Below are 24,551 nucleotides of genomic sequence, written 5' to 3'. Positions count from 1 at the left end.
CATGAACACCTGTGACGATCCAAATATTGGGGAGCAGACTTGAGAGGTTTATGAGATAGGATGGGAGCTTGATGGGCGTGAGACACTGGATCAGAAGACTTAATAGCTAGATCATCATTTAGAAGACTTTCACTTTTATTTATGATAGTTCTTTGTAATTTGATGTAAAAGAGGTTTTGTAACAATTAAGTAAAGTAATTATATATTTTGCCTTGAAGTTTAATTTGTTATTCACTACCTCGGGAAACCGAGATGGTAACAGTCCGGTTTATTAGGGAATGTCTTGCTAAAGGCTCCTTCATAAATCGGGGTGTTACAACTACTGCTACCGAGGCCGGCAAGGAAATGGGTCCTCCGGCCAAGAAGGCCAAGCCTGGTACAGATCTATCCTGTGGCTCAGACTTAGCCGGTTCATTAGGCGTTCCTGATGACAGGCTCTCTCGTATGTCTATGAATGTTGACATGGATGCTTTGATTGAATTTTTTGTAGATCAACCGCCGCCGTCTCACCAGGACACACGTTGAACGGCGTCTTTGAGAAGCGAACCTGTGGCGGGTGGTAAAGATGCCACCGTTGTCTCCTCCTTCCCGAAGCCTACCCACGCCCAGATTAGGTCGGAGGGCCTGAGTTTGTCCAGGATCTTTGTCGAAGTGGGGCCGAGGTGGCGGTGCTCATATTCGGAGCAAGAAAAGGTTATGGTGAAGTTGCCCCCACGGCTCGAGCGGCTCAGCTTGAACTCGGCTGCTGCGGGAGAAGGAAGTCGAGAGGCCAAGGCCGAGGTTGAAAGGGGGTCCGTCGAGAGAAAACTTAGGGAGGACGCCGAAAAGGATCCCCTGCCGAGAGAGCCAAGGCTGAGGCTGCAGGGGCTGAAGCCGCTAAGCTGCGGGAGGAGCGTGACAAGCTTCAGGCCGTCGCCGACTTCAATGCTAAGAAGAGGGAGGAATGGAGGAACATGTTTAAGGCCCAGGGGAAGGCGCTTCAGAATAAGAAGGCTATCATCGCCCAGAGGGAGTTGGACATTGAGACGCTCCAAAGCAAGATTCTTCCTAACATGTGCGCCCAATACCGGGACCTGGCCGAAGAAGCCGCCAGGGAGGTGATAAGGGAGCTCTTTCTGGATGGCTCCTTTCCGTGGCAAAAATTTGACGAGCTGCTTGATGACAAGCTTGAAGCTAAGGAGAAGGTCGCGGAGGCGAAGGCCGCTGAGGAGGCAAGGGTGAAGAAGGAGGAAGAGGAGGCCGCGGAGAAGGCGGCCCTTGCTGAGAAGGCTAAGGCGGCCAAGGAGGAAGTCGAGAGAATGAGGGCACCGAGGTCAAGTCGCAAGACAGTTCGGGTCGCCTACCAAAGACGATGTCTTGACGCCGCCGATGGCGGGCAAAGCCAACAGGCATAGGGAGACGGGCGGTCGTCACCGAGGCTCACCCTAAGCATCTCGGATAGCTTCACTGTTCGGGGCCAATTATTAAGCCTTTCCTACCTGCCATCTTTTGGCGCTTCAAATGATATGTCTGTAACCTTTTGTTCTTCTTTTCCTTGTTTTTTGTAAAACTTTGGTAGGTTGTGTTTTGGCTTATCCCTATGGGGACGGCCGTCGTCAGTATTCTCCTTGTAATCATTTTCAGTAAAGTTTGTTTATTGGCCCTCGGCTTGGCCGGGGCTTTGATCACAATCCTTCACTTGTCTTCTTTCGTTATTAATTGAGCGCTTTTTCGTTTTTACCTTCGGCCTGGCCGAGGCAGTTAGAATGCGTATCTCAACTGTGTTTAACGTTTTTTAAACATGTTGGCATGTTGGTCGCTTCCTCTTTCACTCTCGGTCTGGCCGAGGCGTCCGATTTGCGTTTTCCAACCGCCCGTGAACATGTTAGCGTATCGACCGTTGTGTCCCCCGCCAGGCCTTCGGTTGGCCGAGGCGACTAGAGGTTACGGCTCGACGGCGTTCAGATCAGAGACATATTGATCGCTTCCTCCGCCAGGCCTTCGGTTGGCCGAGGCGGCTAAGTGCGTCTCAACGTGCTTATACGTTCCTAAGGCATGTTGGTCGCTTTCGCGAGTATCAATCTATATTGGTAGTGATCGCCGTGGCGTCTACTTCTTGGAGTGACTGCCCGGCTTGGGCCGTGGCGTCTACCTCGATATGACTACGGAGGGGATAAACACTTTGATGGAAAACTTGGATGATTTTTCAATAGATATAAACACGCGTTGGGGTGTCAACAACAGTTTTTGGACACCTCCGCCGCTATACAAAGTATTTCCTGAGGTTGTCAGTGTTCCAATGGCTCATCAAAGGCACGCCCCCCATATCTGTAAGCCGGTATGTACCCGGCCTTATTTCTTCAACCACTTTGTAAGGACCCTCCCAGTTGGCCATCAATTTACCATGAATGTTCCCTTTGTTGGTGGCGGCCGACTTTCTTAGGACTAGATCCCCTACTTTTAAGTCCCTTTTGTGGACTCTTCGGTTGTAGGCTCTTCTCATTCGGTTTTGGTATACTGCCAAGTTGAGGCGTGCTGTATCTCGGCTTTCTTCGACCAGGTCTAAGGAGGTTCTCAGACCTTCCTCATTTTCAACCGGGTTAAAGGTGGCCGTTCTGAATGTCGGCACCGATGCTTCAATTCGCGGGATCGCTTCGGACGTAGACTAAGTGGAATGGTGCACCCGTTGCTTCTTTCTCCGTGGGTCCGGGAGGGACCACAGACGCGGGTAGTTCATCGGCCCATCTTCCCTTTAGGTCTTCAACTTTCTTCTTCAAACCGTTGAGGATTGTTTTATTGGCCGCCTCCACTTTGTCCGTTGCTCGTGGGTGGCGGACGGAGGAGTATGCAAATTTGATACCAAGTTCCTCCAACCAGTTCATTATTGTGTCACTCCAAAACTCTCGGCCGTGGTCAAATACCATGACTTGGGGTAACCCAAAACGAGTTATGACATTTTCCCAGATTACCTTTCTTACGGCCGCCGTGGTCTTGGCAGGTACCGCTACAGCTTCAACCCATTTGGTGAAGTGGTCAACGGCGACAATCAAGTACTTTCTTCCTCCGGATGCCGTTGGAAATGGCCCTAGTAGATCCATCCCCCACTGTGCAAAAGGAAGGGGACTAAGTACCTACTGCGCAGGTCTCGGGAAGGTGCATGTATCACCGGAGCATGCATTTGACAGTTGTTGCACTTTTTGGTTTTGGCTCTGGAATCCTCAAGCATGGTGGGCCAGAAGTAGCCGGCTCGGAGAGCTTTGTGGGCTAGTGTTCTTGCCCCATGTGATGACCACGGATGCCTTCGTGAATTTCGTCAAGAAGATATTAGCTCGCGTCGGTGGCCGACACATTTCAAGAGTGGCCTTATCACGGACCTCCTGTATAATTCTCCTTCAAACACCAAGTACCTTTCTGCGATCCTCTTTATCTTCTGTGAGAGACTGCGGTCCTCCGGTAATTCATTCATCAGTTTGTACTTCATTATCGGAGTCATCCACGTTGTCTCGGCCTCTATGTCGCCCACCATGCCGACGGTCTCAGTAATGCTTTTGGCATTCCTGATGTCCACCAGCACGGTTCGACTGACATTCTTGATGGTTGAACTGGCAAGCTTTGAGAGAGCGTCGGCTCGGTTGTTCTCAGACCTGGGAATGCATTGTATCTGGAAAGATTTCAATTTTGAAGTGTCAGCTTTTACCCTTTCCAGGTATCTTACCATCCCGTCGTCTCGAGTCTCGTACTCTCCTCTGATTTGATTAGCCACTAAAAGTGAATCTGTTTTCAAAATGATGTGCTCCGCCCGGCAAAGCACTAGCTAGCTCGACTCCGGTTATCACCGCCTCGTATTCGGATTCGTTGTTTGAGGCCGAGAAGGTAAATTTCAAGGCGTACTCAAACTCGTCCCCGTTTGGGCTGATGATAAGTATGCCGGCTCCTGAGCTGTTTGCCGTGGAGGACCCGTCGGTGTATACTTCCCATACTCCGGGGTTTTGCTCTTCTTGATATGTGCACTCGGCCAGGAAATCTGCAAGTGCCTGTCCCTTTATCGAGGGCCTCGGCTTGTATTGAATGCCGAAGCCGGATAGCTCTACTGCCCATTTGATGAGCCTGCCGGATTGCTCAAATTTTTCCAATGCTTTCTCCAATGGTTGGTCGGTTAAGACCGTCACGGGATGTGCGTCGAAGTAAGGTTTCAGTTTCCTTGCGGCAACGACGACAGCAAAGGCTGCTTTCTCAATCAGCGGGTAATTTCTTTCGGCGGGCAACAATGTATGGCTGACAAAGTAGATTGGGTGTTGCTGTTTGTCTTCTTCTCCGATGATCACGGCCGACCGTGGCGAGGTAATCGCTATGTATAGATATAGCGTCTCCCCAAAGATCGGCACTGGACGGGGTTGGGAGAGTTTGAAGATGAGCTTTCGATTGCTGAAAGTCGTGCTCTATTCCTCCCCAGCTGAAGTCTTTATTTCCCTTCAACACTTTGAAGAATGGGGTGCTCTTGTCGGCTGACCGAGAGATGAAACGGGCGAGAGCCGCCATCCTCCCGGTCAACATCATAACCTCTTTTTGATTCCTCGGCTCGTGCAGTCCAGATGTGCTTGGACTTTTTCTCGGATTGGCATCAATTCGCTGGCGCGACAAGCACGCCGAGGAACTTACCGATCGGACACCGAAGTTGCATTTCATTGGGTTAAGTTTCATCTTGTATTTCCTTAGTGAACAAAATGTCTCGTGTAAATCGGCTAAGTGCTCGCTGTCAGACTTGCTTTTTACAATAGCATCGTCGACGTAAGCCTCAATGTTTCGCCCTTTTTTATTTTGGAACACTTTGTCCACCAGTCTTGTGTAAGTTGCGCCGGCGTTCTTCAAACCGAACGGCATCATTTTATACATGTATGTGCCGTTACCGGTGATGAATGCGCATTTAGGCATGTCTTCTTCGGCCATGAATACCGATGATACCCGAGAAGGCGTCCAGCAGGCTCAGCATAGTGTAGCCTGCCGTGGCGTCGATTAAACTATCTATTCGAGGCAAGGGATAGCAATATTTGGGGCACGCTTTATTAAGATTGGTAAAATCTACACACATCCTCCACGCCCCCGATGATTTCTTCACCATTACAACATTAGCTAACCACTCATGATAAGTACAAGGCATGATAAAGCCCGCCGCTAGTAATTTATCTACCTCGGCTTTGATGGCCTCATCCTTCTCGGCTGAGGAGTTCCTCATCTTCTGCTTGACAGGGCGAGCGGTGGAGAGTACGTTCAGCTTGTGAACAATTACCTCCCGGCTCACGCCTGGCATCTCAAGAATCGAGTAAGCGAAGACGTCTTTGTTCTTCCTCGGCAGGTCTAGGAGAGCGGCCCTGAATTTTGGCTCCAGGTTTGACACCGCGATTTACGGTGCGCCCTGGGTCAATTTCCACTTCTTCGGTCTCCGCTCCTTCGACCATGCCGACAGTGGCATCCATGAGGTCGCCCTCCTGTTGTAAGGATGGGCTTTTCCCCTTCTCTGACTTCTTCGCCACTTTGAGGGATTGCATGTTGCACCTTCGGCGAGATATCCGGGCGTTGACTACTTCGTCTTTTTCGTCCTTTGAGACGAGCTTATGCGCTTCTCCCCGGTCCGAGACATACATCAGTGTCAGGGCCCGGATGGACATTACTGCATCGGCCTCGCTCAGAGTGACTCGGCCTATAAGGACGTTGTAGGCGGACGAGCCGTCAATGACCACGAACTCAGATAGGACGTTCTTAGCCGCATTCCCCTCGCCGAACATCACCGGAAGTCTGATTGACCTCAGGGGTACCAGGCCGGCCCGGAAAAAAGCGTACAATGGATTGGTGCGGGGCTCAAGTCCTCAATCTTGACCGAGATTGAGAAAGCACTCCCTGAACATAATGTTCGTGTAGGCGCCTGTGTCAATCAGGCACCTCTTGACCAGGTGGTTGGCTATGTCCAAGTGGACTACAAGTGGGTCGCTGTGCGAGGCGATGACTCCCACGTAGTCCTTCTTCCCAATAGTCATATCGGGGATGTTGGAAGCGGGGATCGCTGTTTTGGGCACAAAGTTGATGGCCTTATATAGCTCGTTCAGGTGCCGTTTGTGCCCATGAGCGGACCCACCGTTCTCGTTGCCCCCGATGACAACATGGATTACTCCTATCCGTTCAAAGACGGATTTTTTATTTGAGCCGCCGGTATTAGTCTTTTGGCCTCGGCAACATATTTCTTTGAGGCTCCCCTTCCGGATCGGCTCTTCAATGGCATTCTTCAGATGCCGGCAGTTGTCAGTTAAGTGACCGGTGTGGCCGTGGTACTCACAGTACTGGCTCGTGTCATCGTACCCCCTCGCCTTAGGAGGCCTTTCCCACTTCTGACCCTCGTTCTTGCTCAGGGAGAAGACCTCGGCAGCAGATACGACCAGGGGGTGTGACCATTGTACCGCTTTTGGTAGTACGGTCCCGAACTCCCCCCGGCGCCCGCCGAGTTCTGTTTCCTGGCGGACTTGTCAGACCGTAACCTATTATTGTCACGGCGTCCTTCATCCGGGTTGTCCTCCCGGCGGCTCTTACTCTCTGAGTGCCCGGCCTCGCTGGGGCCTACCCAGGTTTTGTGATAGTCCTCCACCTTTATGGCTTGGTCGGCCATTTTCCTGGCGGAGTCTAGGTTCAGGCCTCCGCACTTGATGAGCTCGTTTTTTAAGTCCCCTCTTGGGAGGCCTTTCATCAGTGCGAAGGCCGCCAGTTCGCTGTTCAGCTCACGAATCTGCTGAACCTTGGCGTCGAACCTCTTCACATAACTTCGGAGAGACTCGCCTCCCTCCTGTTTGATAGTCAGGAGATCCGATGTCTCGACGACCCTTCTCTTATTGCAAGAATACTGGGCCAAAAATATGTCCCTTAGGTCGCCATAACAGTATATCGACCCATTGGGTAGCCCCTTGTACCAACTTTGTGCCATCACATGCAGGGTCGTTGGGAAGACTCGGCACCAAACCTCATCAGGCTGTTCCCATACCGACATGTAAGACTCGAAAGCCTCGGCATGGTCGGTTGGGTCGCTTTTTCCTTTGTATGATATTGGCGGAAACTTTAGCTTAGTCGGCACCGGGACCTCTAGGACATAGGGGTTGAGGGGCTGTCTGACCAAGTGTCAAATGACACGCGGCGATCGGCTCCTCGCATCCTTAGTCCGGCTCCTCTCCCCGTGGTGGGAAGGGCTTCTTCTCCGACTCTGGTGAGTCGGGCTTCTTCTCCGACTCTGGTGAGTCGGACTTCTTCTCCGACTCTGGTGAGTTGGACTTCTTTCACTCCTCTGGGGCAGGCCTCGTCGGTGCTACGGCGACACTGTCTTCCCGCGAGTGCGGGAAGGACTCAGGTCTACCACTGGCACTCTGGGCTCCCCCGGCGTCTTGACATGGTCAGCTTCCTCCAATGCTTCGTTCAAGTTTCTCGGAGTCACTTTTTGGATCCTGATCTCCTGTGGGGGTGCCGCCGCTCTTGTCGTTGTGACAGTGTGAGTCGGCGTGCTACCCATTAGGTCCAGGAGTAGCTTTAGTTTAGCTGCATCAACCACATGTCCCATGATAGTGACTTGGTCGGTGGGCAGCGGTGTATCTTGTTCTGTTGGCATCCCGTACGTCGTATCGGTGATACGGTAGGTGGGGATCGCCCGATTTGAGTTGTGGAATGTGTCATCTTGGAAGAATTCAGTTTCCACACGCACCATCTCTGGCTGTTTCGACATCTTCTTAGCTCGGCGAATGGGTTGTTTTTTTTTTTTTGTAAGGGATTTGACTAGCTTCTAGTATCTTTTCCCACAGACGGCGCCAATTATTCCGGGTGTAATTCCAGAGCAGTGTTGTTTACCACGCAAGCTTGGTGAATGGATGTCCTTCCTTGCCTTGACTCTTCCTCTCGGTCTCTCCTGAAACGATGAACAAGCGAGGGCTCGGCTTTGTGCGAGGCGTACTCACTCCGACGCTCAAGTCAGTGAACTTAGAGGGATTAAGTTGTGTGTTACTTGACAAAGTATATTGTAGAGAGATAAGGGAGATTATACCAGATGAATAGTGAGTTTTAGGTTAGATTGTGGATCCTTTCCTCAATGAGGGTTGAGGAGTATTTATAGACTTTCACCTTTTGTCACGTAGTAGCCAAGTGGGTCAAGTGGCGTAGCGGTGGAAGGTCATTCTACCCTCGGCCGAGGGACCCATGGCGGCCGGCGGGCCTGTTGACTCCATGCCGAGGGGTCTTGGATATGAGTACGCGGATATGTCTCATTTGGTGGTTGCCACCGAGACCCAAGGTGACCGGCCGACAGGCTGCGTTGGTTAGGCGATCTAACATGTTGACTTGCTGTCTCTTGATCTTTGACCTTGCTCAATATGTTGACTCGGTCAGCGGGTGCAGAATATGCCCCATCATACAGTTTTTAAAAGATTCAGTAGTATAATTATAATTATTATGGTGATTTAATTTTTTTTTTTAAATAGGTCGATGTATTCCGAATGATTAGATTTATTTTCGCAAAACAATTATACACATAATATTTTTAGATACCTGGTATTTTTTTTATTAAGATATTATTTTTTAAGGAATTTATATTTATTTACTATACTCCATACTTCTTTTTTAAACATTATTTTTTTTTAACATAAAACTATTTTTTTTTTTTTTTTATGTAACAGTTGACTTGTTGAAATTAAAAGTCAGCAAAATTATTTAAAGTGGGTTGGAGAGTGATAACTGGTTTACAATTATTATCACTAATTATTGAATTGAGTAATTAAGAATTGACAATTGAATAATCGGAATAGAGTGGAAATTTATTATAGAGGAGATAGGGTAATTAAATGAGAGGTAGAACATGGGGGGACCCATACAAAGTCAATTTTATGAATTTTATGGTCAATAAGAAGCCTTTAAAGAACCTAGCTTTTATACTAGGTAGATTTTTTGCTGGCAACTTGTCGGTCTTTCAGTAATAAAGATCAATTATTTTTTTTCTCGAAATTTTTAATTTTAATTTTAATTTTTATCAGGTATGCTGTTTTTCTACCAGCGAAACTGAAGCCACTACTGTTTTTCTCCATTCTTTACAAGCAATAGCATCCCGCCATTAAATTTCAATAGTTATTAAATTTTTGAGTAATTCATAATTTGAGTGCGTAGATTATTAACTGTGTTTTATGCATGGTTGACGAATTATGATTATAGTCGTTCAGGGTTAAGTATGTTTTAAGCAGATTACAGTTACGAGATTTAACCGAGAAGTATACATATGTTGAGTGTTCTAATTATGATTACGTAAATCTGGGATGAAAGATATATTACATTCAGATTGTTCATTGTAAAGTTCGATCGTAATGGTTCCCCAAGGAAGAGTTCACAGACTGTCGATTGCAGCAAAAGCAAGCTTAAAGTAGCCTTCTAAACAAAGCATGTATTAATGTCAATATATTACATTCAAATTTCGCCGTCATTCAAGCTGTGATCATATTAAGCAACGTAATTATACATTCCCCACCAACAATCAACAATGGCCTTTAACCACCCCTTTGAGACATGAAGTTGCCATTTAACTCCGACTATGTCCAATCCTCGTGTCGCTCCGCCTTGAAACAGACATGAACAACCATGTTCCTGACGCTGCTCCCATTATATAACCTTCCGTATAAAAGGTGCTCAATCTTTCTTGCTTCAAATGCCTCCCTCTCATTTGTCGGTAGTGAACCGATTCAGTAATACGGTTAGAAATAGTAATGGTACATACGCTCTTTTAAGGAATCACAAAGATATGTCTCGTTACTTGAACCGATTCATTTGTTTACCTTTTCTTATTCTCTTGTGAGGGGTATTACCCAAAGGTAAACAAATGATTGGGACGGAAGGAGTAATAATGTCCCTTCATCAACAGAGTTTTATGAAAGCTGATATGGTATGAGACAAAGGAAATATAGCATAAAACTCAAATTACTTCAACAAAAGGAGTAATGACACCACATTTCCGAATACATTCTCCAATTGCGATAATCACCTTGTAGCTAGTATAAAATCGAAGGCTTGATAATCTTTGATACTTACCTCGCTATTGCACAGTTGTCTGTAGCTAGCCCGGCAAAAGCCCCGTCAAATTGACAATATCCTTCTCTTCTGCCTATAATGATCAGTAAATAACGCAGAACCGATAAAACTCTAACCACGAGAATCTAACGCTAGTCTTGAAAACAGAGGTTGCAAAAAGACAATAATCCTCCAAACCAAAATATATATCTAATACACCAAATGCCTTAATACTTCATCAATAATCATTGATCTTATGAGGTACATAAACCTGCTCCATATCTTGTCAGAAAATCGGACATGATAGCAATTAATGCAAAAAAGACCTGTCTCAAAACAATTTGCTTGATCATCTTGGATGAAAAAAAAAATCTCAGTGACAAATTTTCCACCATAATCAGAAGAAATGTGTATAAAATTAAGCAGCTTAAACTAAACATAAGAAACCTTGATACACATAGAATACATGCCTTCTCCACTCAAGCATGATAAAATATGCCTCTCACCTATCCCATTTCTATTTTCTAATGCTAAAAATTTTGCAGATACGATGAGATGAGGAAGGCATTTGGTTAAATCAATCAGAAGGGACAAGAAGAAGCTAAAAAAATTATCCACAAACACGCATAATTCATGTTGCCAAACAAAATATTTCAAATAAGATCATATAGCCCATTGTCATTTCTACCAAAACAACTAAAAATTTTGTTTACATCTCTAACAATACTAGTTAACACAGTAATGTGTTCACTGTTCACCAGCAGCAAAGTGTTTGTTTTTCAGGACACTGACATACATTGAAGCCCCCTCTCCGTATATTAGCGTTAAGAAATCAACTTATGTTCAAACAGAACCTGAGACCATTTGGAGAACATGTAATGACTTTCGTTTTCATTAATAGTTCTTTTGCAACTTGCATAGTGTAATAGCCCTTGTTCTCAAAGGTTTTTGACATTATAATTCAGTTATCTATGCGAGGCAGCAACCCCTTCGGTACAAGAAAAGAAAACAGCTCAATGATTTCTGCACATCCCCATTAATCCACTACAGTCATCAGCTAAGATAGTCAACGTGATAACATCAGGGACCAATTCATAGTACTGCCTTTCTCAATGCAGGTGAAAGCCCATTAATTCGTGTTACACAATAGCATTTTTCTTACTTGCTTAGCCTCCTTTGTGCTTGGGATTTACACAGATTCTCAATTTCCAATCTAAGTTTCTTTTTTCATTCTCTTTTCTTCCCCTGTTGATTAAAACATGAGCCATAATCAGTTAAACTTCACCCATTGTTGCTCACAACTTATGATCAAAACTTCGAGGCACAAAGAAATTGAAAAGAAGAGATAAAATCACAAGAAAAGGCAGAGGTTTAAGGTTATATCATAGCCTCCACTAGTCCATTATCAAAACATTGATATCAAAATAGCAAAGAGATACATACCATTACTCTCCAGAAAATACTTTTGAAGCAAAGCTTTGTCTGTATCACTAACACTAGGATTGGTGAGCGAGCCGAGAAATAAAGACCTGTTCCTGGAATCTACAACAAATCCTTGGCTCCTCATATTGTGAAGATGATCCAAGGCCTTGGCAAAATCATGAGCATCAAGAAATCCTTTAATAATTGTATTGTAGGTGTATTCGTTTGGAGAACATCCATTGTCGGCCATCTCCTTAAAAATTATGGTTGCATCACCTAACTTACCTTGCGTACATAGCACTTTGATCATTGTAGTGTAGGTAGTTACATTTGGCCGCAACCCCTTAGCTACAAGACAAGAGAACACTGCTACTGCTTCAACTGGCTGCCCAGCTTCACAAAGGCCATTTATTATGGTATTATAAGTAATAATATCAGGGGCCACTCCATTATTCTCCATATCTTTACGTAAGGAGATCGCCGCATCAACCTGTGCATTTCTTAAAAGGCAATCAAGCAATAAATTGTAAGTGACCACATTGGGTGCCACCCCTCGATCTTGCATCTCTTTAAAAAGCTGGAGTGCAAGTTGGAGTCTGTCATCCTTGCACAAGGCATCTATAATGGTGCTATAGGTGAATACATCCGGGGTTATATGGGTTCCTTTAAGATGCATGTCCTGGAGCATCTCTAAAGCTTTGTCGACCTTATTAGACTTGCAGTATCCACTGATTAAGGTATTTAAAGTCACATCGTCCGGCATGATGCTATTTTTCGCCATCATATCCAGGAGTTTTTCTGCCTCCTCCATCTCTCCACGCAAACAATACCCATCCAAAAAAGCATTGTAAGTAATAATATCAGCGTGCACACCTCTCTTATTCATCAATTCAAATATAATATTTGCTTCATCGACATTTCCTTCTTTACAGTACATGGCAACTAAGGTGTTGTAAGTTTCAGTGTTGGGAGGAGTGTTGCTGTCCAACATCTCATTCAACAATCCCTTAGCATCATCCCAAAGCCCTAAACTACAGAGTCCTCGAATTAGGATATTGTATGTGATAACGTGGGGCAAAATGTTCTTGGCTACCATCTCCTTGAAAAGACTAAGTGCTTGAGGTAACAATTTGTCTTTACAAAGACCGTTAATCATGATGTTATAAATGAAAATATCGGGCTTAAAAGAGGTTGTAGACTCCATATTCCGAAGCAAACGTAGAGCAGCAGCACTGTCCCCAGATTGGCAAAGACCTTTGAGCATAGAACCGTGAGTAACAAGGTTGGGTTGTATCCCAAGCTTGACGGTTTTATGTAATAATTGAACAGCTTGATCCAACTTATCAGAATCTATTAGTCCATTGAGTAAGGTATTTACGATGACAGCATTAGGTGGATAGCCAAGCTTAACGTGCTTACCCAGAAGAGAAAAGGCAAAATCAAGACGGCCCAAGAAGCAATAACACTTGGCGAGAATACCAATGGAATGCATATCGGGGCGGCGACCAGACAGTTCAAGCTGGTTATAGAGAGTAATGATAGTAGAAAAGGGGGGATGGGGTTTGATCTTAGACATGGCAGTAAATAGCTGATTGAAGGTAATAATAGAAGGGCGAGGGCGAAGAGAGTTCAATTGATGAAATATCGAAACGGGAACATCAATTCTAGTAAACCCTAATCGGCATTGTTCTCTAACAGACTCGAGAAACAATCGAGGGTCGTCAGTAGCATTATTACATTCAATCAATTCTCGAAGGTCGTCAATAGCACGATAAAAACGAGGAGAAAGATGAACAAAAAGGGAATGAAATCGAAAAAGAGAAGAAGAATGAAAATGAGAAAGACGAAGAAGATTACCGAGGAGTATGGATCTCACCATTGTCGTCAAATGTATAATTAGGGCAAACAAATTGGGGATGAATGAAAATGACAGAGAAGAGTAGAGACGAGTAGGCGCGAACAAGTAAGGGGGCGTTTGGTTCCGGAAAGGGAATGCAATAGGAAAGTGTTATAAGGGGAATAGAATTGGATTCTCTTAGATGATCATAGTTGTTTGCTAAGAAGAAATAATAAAAAGGGTTTTTTGTCAAACACAACCTTTAAAAAACTTTTTTTTCCAAACACGACCTTTAAAAAAAAAGTTTGTGAAACACAACCTTTAATAATTTTTTTTTTGTTAAACACGACATTTTGGCTAGAGTTTGAACACTTGCAATGGGGTGACTTTGAGTCGATGTTTGAGATAGCAAACGGGGTCGGTTTGAGGTGTTTTTAGACTCGTTGGAAAGGTGGGAGTACAAGCTTTCCCGGCATTATCAATACGGCGGTGATAGGTGGCCTTATGCGGGGTTTATTAGTGTGTAAAGTAAGGTTGGTCAAGGAGTGAATTGGTGTTTTTCTGATTTGTTTCTCTCTCCAATTCACTCCTTGACCAACCTTACTTTACATACCAATAGACCCCACATAAACCCACCTATCAACGCCGTATTGGTAACCATTGGAAAGTTTGTACTTCCACCTTTCCAAAGAGTCTAAGAACACCTCAAATGAAACTCGTTTGCTACCTCAAATATCGACTTAAAATCACCCTATTGCAAGTGGTTAAACTCTGGCCAAAATGTCGTGTTTTACAAAAAAAAAATTATTAAAGGTTGTGTTTTACAAACTTTTTTTTTAAAGGTGGTGTTTCGAAAAAAAAGTTTTTTAAAGGTTGTGTTTGACAAAAAACCCTAATAAAAAATACTCCTTTCTCCAATCCAATCCAAACTACCCATTTACTTTTTTTTTTTTAAACAACATCAACGGTTAATCATATATCAATCAATACTATATATTAAATCCAGAAACCAAGGGACTTCCATGTAATTAAAGAAAGTTATACAAATTAATAATACTATATAGTTTTAAATTACTAGCACCGTGTGATGGACCCGATTAAGGGATCTCAATGCAAATATTATATAATTGGGGTTAAAATTAAATTATATAGAAGCTTGGTAATTTTCCTAAACATGGTCAATTTCCTTAAAATAAAATAATTAATTAATTAAGATAGTCAATTTTCTTAAAATAAAATAATTAATTAAGATGGTCAATTTCAAGGAGACTAAAAGAAAGAAGATGTTTGGTAATTTTCCTAAATATTTATAGAAGACTAGAAGATGGTCAATTTCCTTAAAATAAAATAATTAATTAGTATAAACATGTACATTTATGATATTAGTTATTATCATCATAAAATTATATATTAAATTTAAAATCTATGCAATTTTATTAAATATTATAGTTTATTAGATGTATAGAGATGTTAATTGTTTAACATACAAAAATATAATATAAGTAGGTTATAAATAATTCAAGTTACATTCCATAATATATAATATTGCATAATTGTTTCGATTTGATTTAATGCTTATATGTAATATATTTATATAAATATAAAATCCTCTTAAAATTGCATGCTTAAGAAGTAAAAGTAATTTCGTCAGTAAAGAAAAGAATTGTAGTAACATTGGATATAGTTATATATAGTAATCACTCATTTGAATAGTAAAAGTAACAATATTATCAGCGAGATTAGTGAAAGTGTAGAAACAACAATGGGAGTGGTCAAATAATCAATATTAATGCGGCAATAGTGAAAGTAATAATAATTATGGCGGGAGTAGTGAAATTAGCAATATTAATGCGGCAGTAGTGACAGTAACAATAGTTACAGGGGGAGTAATGGAAGTAACAATGATTACGGACAAGTAGTGAAATGTTATTACTTTTATTTCATTAATAAGAGTAAAATATTAATAGCGGGAGTACTGAATTTGTCTCAAAATTTATTTCAATCGTAATTTTAGGATATATCATAAAAAAATTTATTAATGGTAAATTTTTGGGTTATGCAACTTTAAGTAATTTTATTTAATGAAAAAAAAATTAATGGTAAGTAGAGGTAGCCCGGGCGAAGCCGGGCACCAATACTAGTTACTTAATAAATCCTGAGACGCAACATCAACAAAAGACAGTGGTAAATCATCCGTCCAAAAACGCCTACCTATGGACCATGGCATATCATGAGCTATTGTATGAGCCAGTCTATTAAACTTCCTATTAGTATATGTAAATAAAACAGACTCAAATAAACAGCTTAATCTAAAAATATCATCGTAAACTAGGAAAATGTCGCTTCGGCCTGTCTTCCGCTTCAGCAAATCCTTTACCACATTAAGACAATCGCTCTCAATAATTGTTTTGTTTAAACCCAGTCGCCTAGCCTCCTTTAGTCCGAGGTATATAGCTTCCGCTTCCGCATTTGCCACATTCTGATCGCCACGAGATTGAACCACCACCGCCCAAGCAACCCTACCATCACCATCACGGCACACTGCACCCAATCCCACTCCATGTCCCTCCTTCACGCCCGCATCGACGTTTATCTTCCATAACCCCACCCCCCATCCGGCCGAACCCACCCGCCAGTATGCCCCTGCCCCTCACCCTTCTCCCAGGCAACTCCCTTACCATCCTGACTAATGCTCTGCATTTCACAAATTACGTCCTTGATCCTCCTTACGACATCCTCACTTGCCCACAAACCGTTATCAAAGAGCATTTTGTTACGCTTTTCCCAAATCACCCAACACGATGTCATAAAAAGCACCCTCTCATCTTCCCCCATATCCCGAAGCAGCGCCTCAACCCACTCTCTATCTCGCATATCACTAGTACCCCTATGCACATCAATCTCGACTCCATCCCAGATATCATCATTCCACCCACAGTCTCTAAGAGCATGGACACAAGACTCCGTATGAAAGTGGCATCGTGGACACGATCCATCAAAGCCACTAATACGAGCAGCTATACCTACTTTAACCGGAAGTGCCTCGCCGCACATCTGCCACATGAACGCCTTGATGCGTGGTAGTACCGGGGCACCCCATATCATCTTCCAGAGCCAACCACCCATACTAATATCGGACTGCTCCCCCTCATCACCATCATCCTCCGCCAAAAGTCGATACCCTTCCTTTACCGTGTACTCCCCGTCCCTCGTCTTATCCCAACACCAACTATCCTCCCTAATATTCTCACTCAACCGAATATTCAAAATCCTCTCCGCTTCAAAAGGTAGAAATATCGCCTCCACTTTTTCTCTGTCCCACCGAGCCTGCCCTTCTACCATAAGATCCGCTACCTTCATCTCCAAGTCCAAACCACCATGCGACGATATAACACATCTAGACTCAGTATTAGGAATCCACGGGTCTAGCCATATCCTAATATCCGCCCCACTGCCAACTCTCCTCCTCAACCCCAGCCCCATCACATTCTTAGCTTCATAAATACTCCTCCAAGTATAGCTTGGACTATTGCCAATCGATGCTTCCATAAACGACCCATTCAGAAAATACTTACCCTTTAACACCCTTACCATCAAACTCCCTTCATTACACACCAACCTCCACGCCTGTTTCGCCAAAAGCGCCAAATTAAACTTACCAAAATCACGAAACCCCATACCCTCTCTAACCTTCGACCGGCACATAATATCCCAAGATATCCAAGAAATCTTCCTTCGACCATTAGCTGACCCCCACCAAAACTTTGAAACAATAGAGCGAAGCTCATCACAAAAATTAGCCGGTAACTTAAAAACACTCATCGCATAAGTAGGGATAGACTGGGCAACTGCCTTTATCAAAGTTTCCCTACCTGCTCTGCTAAATAATTTACCGCGCCACCCTTGCAATTTACTATTTAACCTATCACGAACAATTTTGGAAAGGGCCTGCTTAGACTGGCCTATCACAGTAGGCAAACCCAGATATTTATCATGCTCAGCTACCTCCCGTACACCCAAAATCCCCCTACTCTCTCCCGCCGCCAAGCCGCCGTACCTTTACTGAAAGAAACAGTTGTCTTCTCCTTGCTCACCAACTGCCTCGACGCATCCTCATACTTTTTCAAAATATCCATTACTACCCGTGCCTGGATCTTACTTGCCTTCACAAAAATAATGCTATCATCAGCAAAAAAACAAATGACAAACCACCGGAGCCTGATTAGCCACCCGAATTCCATGTAAAACGCCCTCCTCCACCTTCCTCGTAATCATGCTAGATAGTACCTCGGCGCAAAGTATAAACAAATATGGTGACAAAGGGTCACCTTGACGCAGGTCTCTAGTAGGGGTAAAAACTTCAGATGGTGACCCATTTATCAACACTTCGTATGACACAGTTCTAACGCACCGCATGACATTTCTTACCCATTGACCCGCGAACCCCATAGAGAAAAGCACCTTCTCCAGAAACACCCACTCTACTCTGTCATAAGCTTTAGCCATATCAAGTTTTAATGCCAAATGTCCTCCCCTGCTACGGGAATTCTTCATGTAATGAAACATCTCAAAGGCTACCAAAATATTATCAGAAATTAACCTTCCAGGGGTAAAAGCACTTTGATTCTCATAGACCAAATCACCCAAACACGATTTCAGTCGATTAGCTAGGACCTTAGCTATCAACTTATATAAAACATTACATAAACTAATTGGCCGATAATCATTAAATTTATTAGGTGCTTTCTTCTTAGGTATTAAAACAATGTGAGTCTTATTAATAGCAACAAGGAACTCACCTCCATTTAAAACCCTCAGAACCAATCGAGTGACAAACTGCCCAACAATATGCCAGTAAGTCTGATAAAACAGAGCATTCATCCCATCCGGCCCAGGAGCCTTCAACGGATGCATTTGTTGAAGAGCATCAAAAACCTCCTCCCCCATATACTCGACGACAAACACAGCATTCATCTCTTCCGAAACCCGACCTCACACACCTACAAGCAACTCATCAAAATTATCCGGCTGAGAAGACTCGAACAACGAACCAAAAAATTCCACTGCTGCCGCCTTGATCGCAACATCCCCGGCCACAACCCGCCCCTCACCAACAGTTACCCGTCTAATACAATTCTTCTTTTTTCGTTGCCCGACTTTCCTGTGAAAGTATTTTATGTTCCGATCCCCATCCTTCAGCCATAACGCTCTCGCCCGCTGCCTCCAAAATATCTCCTCCTGCCTAAGCAAATTATTTAGTTCCCTTAGCACAACCCTTCTCTCCTTCACATTTGCAACAGTCCTTTCACTCACATTTAACCACTCTAGCTTTTTCCTCTTCCGGTTAATATCACGCATAATCTTCCCAATACTTACCCCCTTCCACTTTTTCAGTTCCTGTGCGCATCTATTAATTGTTTCCACAACATCCCAGTCATTCTCCTCACATGCCCTACTTATAGCATCCTCACAGCCCTCCTCTCCAACCCATATTTGCTCAAATCGGAAACATCTTCTACTATTCTCTTCGTACCTATCCCGGTTATCCATAACGACTTTAATAAGAGAATGATCAGACCACTCACGCCCCATATGAACCACTTTCGCATAAGGGTAAAGCTCCCTCCAACCTTCATTCGTCATAGCCCTATCTAACCGACACTGCCTATTATCAGCCCCCACCTGCCCGTTATCGTACGTAAACTCATACCCTTCAAAGTCTAAATCACTAAGCCCACACACATCCACAACATCGCGAAAGTTGTTCATCTGCCACTGAGCTCGAGCTCCCCTTTTCATCTCTCCAGCGATAAGAATCTCGTTAAAATCACCCATACACAACCATGGCCCCTCCCACTCCGCTGCAAGACCTCGCAATAACTCCCACGACAAATAACGATTTTGCACCTCCGGCCACCCGTAGAAGCCCGTACAACGCCATTCTAAATTATCTAAACGAACATCGAAATCCATAAAGTGAACAAAAGTAGACCGAAAAACAACATCAATATCTTTCCTCCACAAGAACGCCAAACCACCAGAGCATCCCACACTATCGACCGCCATACTACAATACTCATCAAAACGTACCATAACAGCTGCCATCTCCACACTACTCAGCTTTGTTTCACACAGGAACACTAAAGCTGGGGCCTCCCTCCGGAGCAGATTCCGGAGTCCACCTACTGCATCGGGGTTGCCCAGCCCCCTGCAGTTAAGGCTCAAAAGATTCATTGGGCCCGGCGGGGCTGACTCGGATCAGCCTCCGCCTCAGATATTGACGAATCCCTGTGTTTGGTAACCTTTCTTGAAATAGCCCCATACTGCTCCTCATTATCAGTTCGCACGCGTCTTTGGTTTTCATTAATAACCAAATTATCATGTAAATTAGCACTATTCAATCCTTCCCCCTGGTCCACCCGCATGGACGTCTGCCACTTCTTACCTATCGCTTGCCCCTGCCCAGTTCCCTCCACCAACAACTCCACCCCCTTCGCCTTTTCCACTGTGGAAATCCCCGGATTTATAGTACCCGGCAGCTCACAGCCTTCAGCTACAATCACATTAATAGTCCTACCAACCGCACCCTGGTCAACATTACCCATCCCCCTATTCACCTCGACACCCCACCGCATAACTCCTCCCCCACCCAGTAAACCAACGTCTCCCTCCCCATGATCATCCTCCTCCAGTACACTCTTCAACTCCTTCTGGTTTTCACGCACATGGAACCTGCTCTTCCCTGCCAGAGCAATACGCTGCAGCTTCTCAATCATCTCCGCCTCATTCTTTTTAGGGGGTGTTTGGTTGGACATATTGGAATGGAATGGAATGGATTTTATCCATTCCATTGTTTGGTTGGGGTGATTTGGAATGGGGTTAGATACCCAATGGATTCTAACTCCACCCCAACCCCTTGGAATCCCATACCCACCCTCCTCCCTTGGATTCAAACTCCATTCCCTCCTCCTATAATTTATGATGAACCAAACAAGATTAGACAAGTATGGATTTAGAACCTCATACCACCATACTATCAAACTCCATTCTATTCCATTCCGACTTGTTGAACCAAACGACCCCTTATATTCTTCTTCAAACTCCGGCCTTAAATCTCTTTTAGTTTTTCTCCCCTCTATTGCACCCACCCTTCCGCGGCGACGCCCTCAAATCATCTCCATATTTCAAGTCATCCTCGTCATAAGGTCCGTGCTCGCAATCTTTAACGCCATGACCCAGCACACCGCAACCATAACAGAACAACAGCAGCCTCTCATACTTGACATCGAAGTTTGTCACATTCCCCGTAGATAATCTTATCTCAACTGAACGATTTAGCGATTTCCGAATATCATGTAAAACACGGATACGAACCGCCCTCTCCATCTCAGGGAATTGAGCATCATCTATATCCACATACATCCCCAGCTGGTCCCCTAGTCGACGCAAGTTTGCCTCATTCATACGACCCTTAATGGGAAGATCATACACCCGAGCCCAAATAGGAAGACAATATAAAGGAGTATCAGTTAACTTCCCCTCACCATCAGGCTCATTGAAACACCATACAAACTTATCAAAGTGCCACGGTTGCCCTTCAAGAACCTTTGCCTTATCACGGTCATCCTCAAAACGAAAGATGAAAATTCTCTCTCGAGCATCCAACATATTACCCATCACCTTGCCCATCGGATTCCATAGCCTTAACATCGTATCGATAGCAGCTTTACTATTAATCATCTTCGATGCCCAAATTTTTCCCACAAGAATTCTGTCCACCGGTTTTTCATGAACGCCATCCTCGCTAACATCCCATGCAAACACCTCCTTACCACCCCCTGAACTCTCCCCCAAAACCCCCTTACCCTTATTGCCCTTATGTGACTCCATGAAAATTCACCCGACAATTCTCAAAGGAAAAACCCTATTCGACCAAACCCTAGACCGTATCCAAGGAGCAAAAAAATTGAACAAAAACCCTAAAAGTGCCCAAACTACTGTAGGAAAACGCAAGATTATAGAGAAAACTTCAAGAAAACCTACATACACGATGTAGATAAGTACCTTGAGCAGGAAGGAAACAACGTAGATGAACTAGGACTCAACTTCCATAGAACCCTAGGAAGACGTTATTGTTTGACGGTTCTACTCCCTCCTGGGTTGATTTGATTTTTGAGTAACTACCCACTTACTTTTGGGTGGTCTTCGAGGCGATACTTTGATCGCGTTTTTCTTTCTTTGTATATAATTTTTTTTTGCAAAAAATATAATTTATGAAAGATATTTTCATAATACAACTAAATATGTAAATTTTATCGTTCAAAGTTTTTTATTTTTCTGTAGATTAACGGTCAAACTTTTCAAAGTTTGACCCTCAAAAAGTAAGTGGGTAGTTTGGATTAGATTGGAGGAAGTATTATATAAAGCAACCTCTCATTTTATACACAACCACCAACCAACCACCACCAAAGACCAAGACCACCCCTGCCTATCACCCTCAACAACTCAACCTCTGAAATGAAGGGGTAACACTACAACCACCGCGGGCGCGTACTCCCTGCACAACCATCGTATACATCCCGACCTCCATTTCAAACAACCACCACACCACCCAAAAGCCTCAAAAAAACCCTCCCCCACCACCAAAGTTCACTCCATCATCCGTGAAAACACTAGATCTAGTGAATTTAGGTGGTGGGGGAGAGTTTTTTTAGGCTTTTTAAGGGTGTTTACAATGGGGATTTCGAATGAGAATAAGGGGTTGTAGGGCATGAGAGGCACCGGTGTAGGTGGGTTGAAGTGTCACCGATTGCAGGGTTAACATTGGTATAAGGTGGTGGTGGTTGTAACAGGTTGCGGTGGTGTTGGGTGTTGGAGTTAGGGATGAGGAAGCAGACAGTGGTGGGATGGGTGGCGTCATGGTGGTGGTGGTGGTGGTGGCGATGACATCCCGGTAGTGTTGTGGTGGTGGTTGGTGTGGTGGTGGTCGCAAGTGTGGTGGTAGACTGGTAGGTGGATAAAGTGGTTGAAGGGTAACAAAGGGTAATGAAATTTCATACCTTTGGGTTTGGGGGGGTTGAGGGTTAAGGTATTAGATGGATTTAGGGGTAAGGAAGGGAATTTCATTCCCTTTTGTTTGTGTCAAACAAACACTAACAAAAGAAATCATTAACTTTGTTTCCTTTTCCCTTTCCTATAGACCCCGAACCAAACGCCCCCTAAGTGAAAATGAGAGACAGCTTGGCTTTTGAGGCCGAGCTTATCAAGGCTCGACTTAAAAAAATATTTATATTTAGTTAGATTTAGATGAGAAAGTGAATATAATATATGAAAAAATGAGCTCGATTTGATCTCGTTTACAGCCTTAGTCACACAAAGACTTTTAATGTTTTTGGAAATCAAAACGTAATCCTTATTACTAAGAGCATTTTTGGCCTAACTTGTTGAAAATGAGTTTTTGTTTTTTAAGTTAATTTTTTAAAAGTGCTTTTTAAAAAGCAGAAGCACCAAATTGATGCTTCTATTTTTATGGACAAAAAGATGGGTTTTTAGCTTTTGAGAAATTCTTGTTTAGCTTTTACATAATGATGTGTTTGGCTAAAAAATGTTTTGAGGTCCAAACACTCTTAAAAAGCAGGCCAAACACACACTAAGTGCAATAATGAATTTACCTAATGTAGAACTTGGATAAATACATAAGACTGACTATATGAGGCCTCGTGCAAATTATTGTTTAAAATGGAGCGTATCGTGAAGGCAATCTAACGTCTCAAAAAATAAGCAGGCAGCTCAAAATAGCTCTTTTTATAAATAATAGACAGCAGCGAAAAAATAGGGTGTCACCGCCGTATCCCCCCTTCGGAGAATACAAGGCATATACAATTAAAATAAATACACTTGTAAAAGTAAAACTAAAAACTTCATAACTATACATCTTATACGTTTTATCTTCTTGCTGAAATTCCTCACACTTGACTTTCCCCGATACTTGTACCTGAAAAAGAGTGAAAATAACGGAATTAGCCAACCACAGGCTGAGTATGACTCCGGTTCCCTCCACCGGTCTTAGGTCATATCCTTTATTCAATCAGAATTCTCCTTATTACCATATATCACCCAATACAATAACTTACCAGAATACAGTATTTCCTGCCAATGACCAACCCGGTATCCCAAAAACATTATATGACTACCATACCAACAGGATATATATACATATGACACTAATGCCGGTATACCATTACCGAAGAGATATAGACATTACTTTTTTTTCTTGGGCCAACAGCCTGGAGCTAATGCTCCCTTTTTAATATGGGCCAACGCTCTGGAGCCAACGTCTCTAGTACCAATGTTGCCCCTTTGTATAAATGTAGCCAGTGCTCCTACTGTGTACACAGTTTTTATTCCCCTGTAATGTCATCTCAAACTAATAATCGTATCCTGAATGCTACAATTGGCAACACTACCCTTATCACAAACATATATTTATAAGACGGTAACTAATATAAAACTTGTTATGAAAAGTTCACATACACGGTATACTGTGTAGGAATAAAAGTTTATAAAACTTCATGGCCTATTTTCTTTCTTTTTCGTTTTTTCCAAAACAGATGCTAGTTATAGGGCTTGGGTAGCTAATGACTATCTTCATCCATGACTATTCTAATTTCATTGTGAACCCATTTCTTACATAATACTAAGTTTCTATATGATATAAAGTATTAAAGGCCTAATTAGCAATATATATATATATATATATATATATATAGAATTAGGTTCAAATGAGTCCACCTTCCTTAGGTGAGTCCATGAGTCCTAATCTAAGCCATTAGATTATAACAAAATCAATGGCTAAGATTATTTCTGAAAATAAAAGCCCATATAAAACCTCAACAAACCCTATTTTCATTCATAACCTCACTTCTCCCTCACTCCCACTTCTCTCTCTAACTCTAAACCTCTAAATCTCTCCTCTTCCTCCTCCCATCCCGCCGCCACCACCACCCCTCTTCCCGACGCCGCCACCGCCTCGCCTACCACCTCTCATCTTCTTCCTCCCTCGGCACTAGCCGCCACTGCCATGCGCCTCTGTTTTTTTTTTTTTTTTTTTTTTTTTTTTTCAGATTTGAAAATATTGTTGTTGGTGGTCTCCTCTGCCGGCCGCCCACTTCCTCCTTCTCATTTTTTTTTAAAGATCTGAGATCTGGTGTTTGCGGTGGGGGTCGTGGTGAGTGGTGGGTTG

General features: G+C 43.5%; 3 protein-coding genes across 4 annotated transcripts; all 3 read right to left on the bottom strand.

Annotated features, from left to right (window-relative positions):
* Positions 1-9,301: 9,301 nt before the first annotated feature.
* Positions 9,302-13,482, bottom strand: LOC141657633 (uncharacterized). 2 transcript variants are annotated; one of them, XR_012548815.1, is made up of 3 exons: positions 11,494-13,482; positions 11,213-11,295; positions 9,302-10,144 (listed from the first exon to the last, which is right to left on the bottom strand). XR_012548815.1 is itself a non-coding variant. In XM_074464926.1 (2 exons), exons 1-2 carry the CDS (start codon positions 13,349-13,351, stop codon positions 11,264-11,266), a joined length of 1,890 nt encoding a protein of 629 aa, XP_074321027.1. In that variant the 5' UTR covers positions 13,352-13,482; the 3' UTR covers positions 10,681-11,263. The 2 variants fall into 2 exon arrangements, 1 of the variants encoding a protein (XP_074321027.1); XM_074464926.1 differs by lacking the exon at positions 9,302-10,144 and having other exon boundaries at positions 10,681-11,295.
* Positions 13,483-18,301: 4,819 nt separating this feature from the next.
* On the bottom strand, positions 18,302-19,543 carry LOC141655618 (uncharacterized). Its single transcript, XM_074462688.1, has one exon. The coding sequence runs from the start codon at positions 19,541-19,543 to the stop codon at positions 18,302-18,304; it is 1,242 nt and encodes a 413-aa protein (XP_074318789.1).
* Positions 19,544-20,428: 885 nt separating this feature from the next.
* Positions 20,429-21,199, bottom strand: LOC141655617 (uncharacterized). Its single transcript, XM_074462686.1, has one exon. The coding sequence runs from the start codon at positions 21,197-21,199 to the stop codon at positions 20,429-20,431; it is 771 nt and encodes a 256-aa protein (XP_074318787.1).
* Between the last annotated feature and the right edge of the window lie 3,352 nt (positions 21,200-24,551).

Source organism: Silene latifolia, chromosome 5 (genome assembly GCF_048544455.1).
Source record: "Silene latifolia isolate original U9 population chromosome 5, ASM4854445v1, whole genome shotgun sequence".
NCBI classification, from domain to species: Eukaryota; Viridiplantae; Streptophyta; class Magnoliopsida; order Caryophyllales; family Caryophyllaceae; genus Silene; species Silene latifolia.
The sequence above is the reverse complement of the archived record's forward strand: the minus strand, read 5'-3'. Positions and strand labels throughout refer to the sequence as shown.

Coding starts and splice junctions, on each gene's coding strand:
- LOC141657633 (XM_074464926.1), bottom strand. CDS start 13,351: ATGGTGAGATCCATACTCCTCGGTAATCTTCTTCGTCTTTCTCATTTT. Junction 11,296..11,493: donor GTATTTTCTGGAGAGTAATG/GTATGTATCTCT, acceptor TTTAATCAACAG/GGGAAGAAAAGAGAATGAAA.
- LOC141655618 (XM_074462688.1), bottom strand. CDS start 19,543: ATGAATCTTTTGAGCCTTAACTGCAGGGGGCTGGGCAACCCCGATGCA.
- LOC141655617 (XM_074462686.1), bottom strand. CDS start 21,199: ATGGAGTCACATAAGGGCAATAAGGGTAAGGGGGTTTTGGGGGAGAGT.